This window comes from Daktulosphaira vitifoliae, unplaced genomic scaffold (genome assembly GCF_025091365.1).
Source record: "Daktulosphaira vitifoliae isolate Bord-2020 unplaced genomic scaffold, ASM2509136v1 Scaffold_2, whole genome shotgun sequence".
NCBI lineage: Eukaryota > Metazoa > Arthropoda > Insecta > Hemiptera > Phylloxeridae > Daktulosphaira > Daktulosphaira vitifoliae.
In genome coordinates, this window is record NW_026099573.1 from 22,610,985 (window position 1) to 22,622,881 (window position 11,897).

General features: G+C 29.2%; 1 protein-coding gene across 1 annotated transcript; it reads left to right on the forward strand.

Annotated features, from left to right (window-relative positions):
- Positions 1-754: 754 nt before the first annotated feature.
- LOC126899554 (pre-mRNA-processing factor 6) lies at positions 755-4,259 on the forward strand. Its single transcript, XM_050674572.1, has 2 exons — positions 755-1,030; positions 1,736-4,259. Exons 1-2 carry the CDS (start codon positions 894-896, stop codon positions 4,077-4,079), a joined length of 2,481 nt encoding a protein of 826 aa, XP_050530529.1. The 5' UTR covers positions 755-893; the 3' UTR covers positions 4,080-4,259.
- Positions 4,260-11,897: the final 7,638 nt, after the last annotated feature.

Genomic DNA, 11,897 nt, shown 5'->3' on the forward strand with positions numbered 1-11,897 from the left:
TCTGTAAAAACATTGTTTTTAGAAGAATTTGAGGTTATACTATATAATGAAATAGATATGTAAAGTAGTTTTATTATATATTTGTGAGTTTAATGTATATATATATTAGCAGGATTATAGATAAGAATCTTAAGTCTTATTTATAATTGTGATATAAATATACAAAATATACCTTTTAAACTCAAATTTCCCTAAAAACAGCGATTTTGCGGATAACATCTGAAACGCTTTTGATTCAATAAATGTGAATATCGAATTCGTATACTGTGTGTTTAGTACACCGAACTTATCTTCTAAGACCGTGATATCTACAACCCATTTTGATATAACCATGCTTATATATAATGCTCTTAACTTTACACCATGTTATCATATAGAATGAGATAATGTTTACTATAAATGTCTTTTTTGTAAACAATCTAAACATAAATTAGGTATTCTGTATTACATTTTCTAACATTAATTATAAGTATTAAACAAATTGCTTAAAGTATGAATGAAATTTTTATTTAAATCTTTGATTTGTATTTATTAAAACTACAATGGCTGCTCCACCTGCTGCATTGGTCAGCAAAGTTAAAAAACATTTTATTGGCATACCGGCTCCTCTAGGATATGTTGCTGGTGTTGGTCGAGGAGCTACAGGTTTCACTACAAGATCTGATATTGGACCAGCTCGAGATGCTAATGATGTATCAGATGATCGACATGCACCTCCTACAAAAAAAAAAAAAAAAAGAAGAGGAAGATGATGATNTACAAAAAAAAAAAAAAAAGATGAAGAGGAAGATGATGATGAGGATTTAAATGATTCTAACTATGATGAATTTAGTGGATATGGTGGTTCTTTATTCAGCAAAGATCCTTATGATAAAGATGATGAGGAAGCAGATATGATTTATGAAGAAATAGATAAACGAATGGATGAAAAGCGTAAAGAGTATAGAGAAAAAAGATTGAAAGAAGAATTAGAAAAATATCGACAAGAACGTCCTAAAATTCAACAACAATTCAGTGATTTAAAGCGTGGGTAAGATATCTAATTCTTATTTTTCTACTTCATATTATTAGATTTTTTCTGTAATAATTCATAATTGGTAACATACTTAGAAGGATGATTGATTTTTTATATGGTTATTTCTATTAATATTGTTCTTAATACATTATGTAGTAACTTAACAATGATTATGTAATCATAAGAATGATTATTTCAAATTTTAAATTATTACTAATGTATAAAATATTTATATTCAACATACATATTACATTTCCATTAAAATTAACTAATTAATATGTTAATTAGTTAATTAGCATATTCATACAATAGAATAAGTGTTGTTGACAAAAAAGTTTCACATTCTTATTGATATCTTGCTCTATTATTATAGTTAAAAACTGAAAAATGATATGTTTCTCATCTCCATTATAAAGTATTTTTTATCCCATATATTATCTTCAGTTAAATGCGGTTGCATTGTGCAAATCTGCCAAATTGTAAGTTATAACTAACCTTAAATAGTTGGGATAGAAACTAAAGAGATGATGATGATACATTATCGTCTACTAGAAATTAAATATGCTGATGTCTTTAAAATGTAAATTAATTATTTATTAATTGTAACTTTACAAAATTAATTTTTGTGAACAGTTCTGAGACTTTAACTTCTTTAAATATATATATTTCTTATTTTTTACTTTTTATATTTTAAGTAAAAATAATGATTAATTTGTTTAGATTAACTATGGTTAGTGAAGATGAGTGGAGAAGTATTCCTGAAGTTGGTGATGCAAGAAATCGAAAGCAAAGAAATCCAAGAGCTGAAAAATTTACTCCACTTCCGGATACTGTACTTTCAAGAAGCCTTGGAGGAGAAACTACCTCCTCTATTGAGTCAGCTAGTGGTATAATGAGTCAGTATCCACATGGAACAGTTACTCCTGGAATGTTAACCCCAACAGGTGATCTAGATTTAAGAAAGATGGGACAAGCTCGAAATACTCTAATGAATGTAAAACTAAATCAAGTATCAGATTCTGTTGAAGGGCAAACTGTGGTTGATCCAAAGGGCTACTTAACTGACTTACACAGTATGATACCAACATATGGAGGAGATATTAATGATATAAAAAAAGCAAGATTATTATTAAAATCTGTAAGAGAAACAAATCCTAACCATCCACCAGCTTGGATTGCTTCAGCACGTCTTGAAGAAGTTACTGGTAAAATTCAAGCAGCTCGTAATGTAATTATGAAGGGTTGTGAAGATAACCCCAAATCTGAAGATATCTGGTTAGAAGCAGCTCGATTACAACCTCCAGAAACAGCTAAAGCTGTTATTGCCCAAGCAGTAAGACATATTCCCACGTCAGTTCGCATATGGATTAAAGCTTCCGATTTAGAAACTGAGACAAAAGGAAAAAGAAAAGTTTATCGTAAAGCATTAGAACATATACCAAATTCTGTGAGATTATGGAAAGCAGCAATTGAACTTGAAGATCCAGAAGATGCCAAAATTTTACTGAGTCGAGCTGTTGAATGCTGTCCGACTAGTGTTGATTTGTGGTTAGCTTTAGCTCGTTTAGAAACATATGAAAATGCTAGAAAAGTTTTAAATAAAGCCCGTGAAAATATTCCAACTGATAGACAAATTTGGACTACAGCTGCCAAGCTTGAAGAAGCAAATGGAAATATTAATATGGTTGAAAAAATTGTAGATAGAGCTATTTCTTCTTTAAGTGCTAATGGAGTTGAAATTAATAGAGAACAATGGATTAAAGAAGCAATTGAAGCTGAAAAATGTGGATCAGTTAAAACTTGTCAAGCTCTTATTAAGGCTATTATTGGTCATGGTATTGAAGATGAAGATAAAAAGCATACTTGGATGGAAGATGCCGATTCATGTGCTAGTCAGACAGCATATGAATGTGCCAGAGCTATATTTAGCCATGCTTTAACTAATTTTCCAAGCAAAAAATCCATTTGGTTAAGAGCAGCATATTTTGAAAAGAATCATGGTACAAGAGAATCTTTAGAATCATTATTACAGAAAGCAGTTGCTCATTGTCCTAAATCTGAAGTACTATGGTTAATGGGTGCTAAATCTAAATGGTTAGCTGGTGATGTCCCAGCAGCTCGAGGAATTCTTTCTTTAGCTTTCCAAGCTAATCCAAATTCTGAAGAAATTTGGCTTGCTGCTGTTAAATTAGAATCTGAAAATTCAGAATTTGACCGTGCAAGGCGGTTATTATCTAAAGCACGAGCATCAGCACCAACACCCAGAGTTATGATGAAATCAGCTAAATTAGAGTGGTGTTTGAATAATTTAGATACAGCTTTAAAAATTCTTGATGAAGCCATTTCTAAATTTCCTGATTATTCTAAACTGTGGTTGATGAAAGGTCAGATCGAAGAACAATTAAATGACATAGATATGGCTCATGAAACATATAATACTGCTTTGAAGAAATGTCCAAATTCTATACCTTTATGGATATGTTTAGCTAGACTAGATGAAAAAAGAAAAATGTTAACAAAAGCAAGATCTGTCTTAGAAAAAGGTCGTTTAAAAAATCCTCGAAGTCCAGAACTTTGGCTTGAAGCTATACGTGTTGAGTTTCGTGCTGGAATGAGAGATATTGCAAACACAATGATGGCTAAAGCATTGCAAGAATGTCATAATGCTGGAATATTATGGTCAGAAGCTATATTTTTAGAAGCCAGGCCACAAAGAAAAACTAAAAGTGTTGATGCTCTAAAAAAGTGTGAACATGATGTTAATGTTCTTTTGGCTGTTTCAAAATTATTTTGGAGTGAACGTAAATTACAAAAATGTCGAGAATGGTTTAATAGAACTGTGAAAATTGATCCAGATTTTGGAGATGCTTGGGCCTATTTCTATAGATTTGAATTATTGCATGGTACAGAAGAAGCTCAAGAGGATGTCAAGAAAAGATGTATTTCTTCAGAACCTCATCACGGTGAAGCATGGTGTTTAGTATCAAAAAACATTTGTAATTGGAGACTTACTACTGAAAATATTTTAATGTTGGTTGCTAAAGATTTACCTATTCCTATTTAAATATAATTTTAAATTCTGATCTAAACATTTAGTGCATTGCTTCTATTATTATTAATTTAATGTAAAATTTAATACAACAATGTATATTATTTTAATATATATATGCATTATAAAATACTGAAGTACTTATAACTATGTAGACTACAATATTTACAATACAAAATTATTTTAATTATTTTATATTTTCTTATTTATATATTGATTGATTTATTATTTATAAATTTTTCTAGGGGGCGTATTTCATAATTTTTGGGGAATTTACTATATCTCAGATATATTAGCTTCGATGCGAAGCTGAGAAGGTATTAATTTTACTATGATGCTTTTTTTTTTTTTTGTGTGTGTCTATTACCACTTTTTCTCAGCTCTCACTGTCCCGATTTTGATGAACAATATGTCAAAAGATCACATATCATATCTAGTCGAAGACATTACCCTCAAAAATTGAAAAAATTTCCCTCATTCCCCGTAAATGGGTGAAACCTCCAAAAAAATTACAAATTTAAAAATCGCTAATTTTCGAAATTTTTTTTACTTAAAATTGCCATAACTTTTTTAAAAATAACCAAATCAATATAATTTTTTTTTATAAAGATGCATGATATAATTACCTTTTATTTGGTATATTTTTTTTATAAATCTGACCCTTTACCAGCCCACAGGGGAGGATTTAAAATGACAACTTTTTCACAAAAAATTAAATTTTTTCAACTTTACTTTTGAAAATGTTCAAGTCTGTCACTTTTATATATATCTTAAATTAAAGCTAATGTAATCAAGGAAAAAAAAAATTTCCAACTTTATTTTGTCTTCACGGTGAAAATGGCTACTGTATGCTATCTTTGTGTTAAATATATAAAATTCTCGATTTTATATTTTACATTTTTAACTTTATAACGCTATAACTTTTTGAAAAATGTATGGATCAATACAATTTTTTTTTATAGAAATAATATTTATATACCTCGTTAATTTGACATATTTTTTTTTAAATTGGACTAGTTCAAATCTTTAAAATACATATAGAAAGTAGAACTTTTTCAACTTAATTTTTGAAAGTGTTCCGGAAATACTGATATTTTTATATGTATCTTAAATTAAAGTTTATGTAATATATTTTAATATTAAAAAAAATTTTGGACTTTATTTTATTTTCACGGTGAAAATGGATACCGAATGCTATTTTTGTGTGAAAATTCTCGATTTTGTATTTTACATTTTTAACTTTATTATGCTATAACTTTTTGAAAAGTGTATAGACCAACACAGTTTTTTTATGAGAAATAATATTTAAATCTCTATTTCATTCGACATACTTTATCTTAATCAGGATATAAATAAGGAAATAGCAGATCATGTAGCTCTTGGAATAATCCACAAATTTTTTAAATAAAACACTATCTAAAGATTTACATCAAAGCGTTTTTAACACGCTTATATTAGTTTCACCTGTATGTATGTATGTATGTAAAGATTTACATGGAATCGTTTTTTTTTTTTGATAGTGATTTTAATCACTGTCAGATATCATTATACTTGATACAACTATGCTACATCACCACTGTGCCGCCACCCCCTTGTGCTTGATTTTTTTTTGTATGTCTGTTAACACTTATTCTTAACTCTCATTAGACCAATTAAAAAAAATTTATCCCCATGTTGTTATCGATCAGTTATCTTATTAGATAAATCATTTACTAGGTTGTAAGTTGGTCAAACATATATGTTTACATTCAAAAAGCTTAATTTGATAAAATTTTAAGGAGGAAACAGGATCAATTTTTTTTGGAAATTTTAGAACGTAAGCGACAAAGTCTAAATACATAAAAAATTACACACAGTTAAAACTTAAATATAGAGATTAAGTGGGCTAATAATTATAGGTTTTATTTTAGCTTCGATGTAAAGCTGAGAAGGTAATAATTTTACTATTATTTGTTTTTTATTTTTTATCTGTTACCATTTGTTCTCAGCTCTCACTGGATCGATTTCGATGAACAATACGTCAAAAGATTACAAATCGTATCTAGTCGAAGACATTACCCTCAAAAATTATAACATTAAAAATCGGTAATATTCCACCTTTCTTTAACTTTTTTTTAAATGGATGAATAGAACACAACATTTTTTTGATAGACACATTTAATTATAATCAAATTTTATAATATACTGAATTGAGTAGATTTGTTTAACAACTTTTGATTGGTTTTTTTTAGTTAGAATAAATCATTAAAATTAATTAAGTTCTGAATATTTCATTGTAGAATCTTTTTTTTGAACACCAAAAGTTACTTAGAAATTATTATTATTTCTATTAAAATTATTTATTATAATAAAAATGCACAAAATAGTGATTTTAACGAAATATTAAACTTTTTTCATAAATTTATTGCAAATAGTAATTATAACATTTTTTGACTGCATACTAATCTTAACAATAGCATTTTTTAAATTATCATATTTTTTATTTAATGATATCAATTTCAAGCTTGCAAATATATCTAAATGTTACGGTAGCAAATTAAACTTTTTTTTACTATAAACTTTCAAAAAAATAGGTTAATAATGACATTTTGAACTGATTATTAAGTTGAAAAAATTAATTTTTTGTAAAAAAGTTGTCATTTTAAATCCCCCCCTATGGGCAGGTAAAAAGTCAGATTTATAAAAAAAANGTAATAACTTGAGAACATTTTTTTTTTTTTTTTTAATTATTATTTTATGTACTCAATTTTTATTGATTAGTAATAATATCAAAAATTAAAAATGCAGATTTGGGAGAAACGCGAAAAGTTGATTTAGAAAGGTATATTTTTGATTCTGATGTATGTTCTTTGGAGTCCAGTTTGAAAAGAATTGCAGCCCTTTAAATTTTTATACACATTAAAAATAAAGAAATATACAACTACGTTATATTTTTATAATTTTTCCGTGTAAATTACAAAATTAAATTATTGAATATCAATTTCATACTAAATTTAATTACTATAATTAGTATTTATTTATATATTATACGTTTAAATCAAAATACTACTAATCAGGATATTATTAAGGAAGTAATAGTCGATGTGGTTTTTGTAATTATCCACCAATTTCTTAGAATTAAACATTATCTAAAGATTTGCATAGAAGTGTTTCTTATGATAGTGTTTAATTTTAAGAAATTGGTAGATTATTATATAGAAATTATAAAATTAATAAAGTAGTTGTATATTTCTTTACTTTTAACGCGCCTAAAAATTTAAAGGCTTTGATGCAATACTTTTCAATAAACACTGTTTGTTACTTATAAATAAATACACTGGACTAAAGGAACTATCATCAGAAGCAAAAATATACTTTTCTAAATCAACTTTTCGTGCTGTTTTCAAATCTACAATTAGATTTTTTCTATCGCTCTAATTTTTGATATTTTTACTAACTACATATAAAATAATAATAAAAATAAGAAAAAATAATTGTTTTCGAATAACTATGATTTTTATTTTTAATATGTTAAAAATATTCAGTTAAAAATTTCATTTTAAACCTATTTTTTGGTTCTTTAAAGCTGATTAAAATATTTTTAATAAAATTTTGAGTAAGTTTATAGTAAAAAAAAAAAAAAAAATGTTGCCATAATTTTTAGCTCAATTGCAAGTGTGAAATTGACATAATAGAAATTTTTACGAGAATTAAAAAAATAGTATATTTAAGATTAATATGCAGTCAGGAAATTTTATAATTTTTAGTTTACAGTAAATTTACCAGAAAAGCTCTATTACTTTTTTTTATTTTTATCGCAATAGAACACTTAATCAGAAAACATAGTAATTATTTCTAAGTAACTTTTGGTATTTAAAAATATTCTACATTTCAAAACTCAATTCATTTTAATGATTTACATTAACTAAAAAAAAAAGTTGTCATTTTGAATCTCCCCCGTGGGCAGGTTAAAGGGTCAGATTTATAAAAAAAATATACCAAATGATAGATAAAGACATCATGCATCTATATAAAAAAAATGATATTGATTTGGTTATTTTTGATAAAGTTATAAGTTTTATACACTGGACTTTTTGAGGGTAATATCTTCAACTAGATACAAATTGTAATCATTTGACGTATCGTTAAAAAAAGTAGGTCAAGTTAGAGCAGAGAAAATAAATGATAATCACAAAAAAATACCTTCTCACTTTTGCATAGAAGCTAATACCTAAAATATAGTAAAATAATTTTAATATAAATAAGAAATTTCATCTCCCGAGGGGCGACTACAGTGATGGGATCCTTGATCTTTATTAAATCTAAATGAATTAAAAATCAAATGAGTTGAAAATTTATTCTAACTTAAAAAGAATTAAGAAAAAAATACAAAAAATTCCTTGCCATACACGGGTTGGAACCTTGTAAACCACAAGTGTTACCAATTCGGCAATTGTACATCGATTGCGTAAACTGAAAAAAATGACAATTTAAACTAATTCAAATTTTTATTTTTCTTAACTCAAGGGTCAATCCATGCGAAATCATCCAGAAGTGGTTGCACGACCACCTCATATTTTTCTTAAATTTTCAGGGTTTATTATTTATGCTAAAATTAGATTAAAAAACAAAAAAACAAAAAAATGTAAATAAGTTTAACTTTCTATGTTATATTAGTTTGATTTATATAATATTTATGAAAATCAGTGTACTCCCCTTGTCATGTATTTAAAATAAAATAAAATACAAAACCCAGAATTTTAACAAAAAAATAGCATATTTTTGAATACGATAGCCATTTTCACCATGAAGACAAATCCAAAGGTCAAATTTTTTTTCTTCAAATTAAAGTATATTACATAAGCTTTAATTTAATATATATATAAAAGAGTCAGTATATCTGGAACCCTTTCAAACATTTAATTGAAAATGTCCTAGTTTCAATATGCATGTTTAAAGTTTTGACCGCCTGTATAAAGAGATATGATCCGATTTAAAAAAAAAGTGTGCAGATGAAACGGGTACATAAAAATTATTTATAAAAAAATAATATTGATCGATACATTTTACCAAAAGTAATAGCAATATAAATTTTAAAAAAATATAAAATCAAGAATGTTTTTACCGAAATTGTACGTTTTTCTTTAACTTTGATGTCCGTTTTCACCACAAAGACAAGTCCAGAGTTCAAATTTTTTTATTTAAATTAAAGTATATTACATAAGCTTTAATTTAAGGTATATATAAAAGTGTGAGTCTTTCTGGAACATTTTTAAAAGTTAAATTTTGTAAAAAAAGTTGCTATTTTTAAACCCTTCCTCTGGACTAGTAAGGGGTCAAATGTTCACAAAAATATATCTAAAGATAGGTAAATACCTAAGGTATCTATAAAAAAAAANTCTCAAACTTTAAGCTTCACGCATATTATCGGCGCTGACTTCAATGCTAAACACCAAACCTGGAGCCGCTACACCAACACCAGGGGCCGAGCTCTTCAACACTTCATCTTGCACAATCATCTCAAGGTAATAGCACCTCTCTCTCCGACGTACTGGCCATCACACAACAACCGCCACCCAGACAACCTCGACTTTTTTATCACCAATCTTCCTAATCATTTTTCCACCGAAATTATAAATTTAATAGATCCAGCCTCTGATCATACACCTGTCTTGCTGCTCATCGGAGCTCAACCCTCGTTGAAGAAAAATAGACCTACTATTACTCCGGGCATTACAAACTGGAACAAATTCAAAATTACCTTATCAAATAAAATAATTCTTAATACTAAATTAAAATCACCTTCTGATGTAGATCAAGCAATTGCCAAACTCTCTGATGATATTAAACAATCAGCTATGGACTCATCTACCCACAGTCTTCCCTATCCCCATTCACCCAATCTCCCTCCTGAATTAAGACAACTTATTGCTGAAAAACGAAGAGCCCGATCTAAATGGCAACACACACACTACCCGGAGGACAAGATAAACTACAATTACCTTTCTAACAAACTTAAGTCCCTACTCAAAATTCACAAAACCAATCTATACAGTAATCACATACAAAACCTTTCCTTTAAAAACGGATCTCTGTGGCGCAAAACAAAATCAATTTTACGGTTTAAAGAATTGCCTCCTCCTCTAAGACGCCCAGATAACTCACTTGCTACCACAGACAGAGAAAAAGCAGATATCCTAGCTGAAGAACTATCAAGAGTATTCAAACCACACCTCATTTCCACACCAGAACCACATATGACGACAGTAACGGAGTCTCTCCAGTTAACTCTACCTATGTCTCTTCCTGTAAGACCAACCTCCCCAGCAGAGATAAATAGTATTATAAAAAAATTGTTACACAACAAATCCCCAGGCCATGACTTGATTTCCAACAAGGTCGTTAAAAAACTCCCTACAAAAGCGATAGTTCATCTAACACATATTTATAACGCTGCTCTTCGTTTATCGTACTTCCCAACTACTTGGAAATCTTCAGTCATTGTCACAGTTCTCAAACCTGGGAAGCCTCCAGAAAATCCCTCGTCTTACAGACCCATTAGCCTGTTACCGGTTCTTGGAAAAATTCTCGAAAAAATTATTCTCAAGCGTATCACCACAATAGCACAAGCAAATAATAGTATTCCAAACTTCCAGTTTGGCTTCCGTTCTCACCACGCCACAACTCATCAACTTCATCGGGTTGCAGACATCATCTCATCAGCACTCGAAACCAAAAAATATTGCGCCGGAGTCTTTTTAGATGTCGCTAAAGCATTCGACACTGTATGGCACGAAGGTCTTCTTTTTAAACTAAAAAAAATATTTCCTGCTCCCCTATACCTGATATTAAAATCCTATCTTGATAACCGCTCATTTAAAGTTCGTCACAACCTGCAACATTCAAATCAATATCCTATCTTTGCTGGTGTCCCTCAAGGTAGCGACATCGCTCCATTTTTATATACCATATATACGTCTGACCTGCCTACCTCTGAAAATACCACAGTCGGAACATATGCTGATGATACTGCCTTATTATCAGTTTCTTCGGACAGCACTATTGCGTCACAACAAATACAAACTCACCTAAACTCTCTTTCTCAATGGTTCATCAACTGGAAAATAAAAATCAATGAATCGAAATCTTCTTTTGTCACTTTCTCGCTCAGACCCCATAACTGCCCAGCTGTATCTATCAACAACATTATCATTCCACACTCGAATGAAGTTAAATACCTTGGCCTTACTTTTGACAGGCGCCTAACCTGGTCTCTTCATCTTAAAGACAAACGAAAGAAACTTAATTCTAGACTCCATCTCTTAAGGCCACTCCTACGTTCCAACTTAACCACTTCCACCAAAATCATTTTGTATAAAACTCTTCTACAACCAATTTGGACATATGGTATTGTAATCTGGGGCTCTACCAAGACCTCAAATAAAAGAACTATTCAAGCTTTTCAAAACATCTGTCAACGATTAATTACTGGTGCACCTTGGTACGTCTCTAACGCAATCTTAACTGCTGACCTCAAATTACCTTCGATCAACGAAACTGCTGCTACCTACTACAAACGCTTCCACGCCAAACTTCAATATATCCCCAACCAACTAATCAATGAGTTAGCTTCACTAACACTTCCTGGTAACCCAACCAGACGCCTCAAAAGAAACTGGTGCCGTGATTTGAAAACCTAAGCCCAACAGATAATTAAAATTCAACGAGGTTTCACAAATGTGTGAATACCTCTTCATGTTTTAAATGTTATGTCTGTATATTCTAATAATTGCTTATTGTACATATTGTATAGATTGTAATTACTCAAATAAAGCCATATTAAAAAAAAAAAAA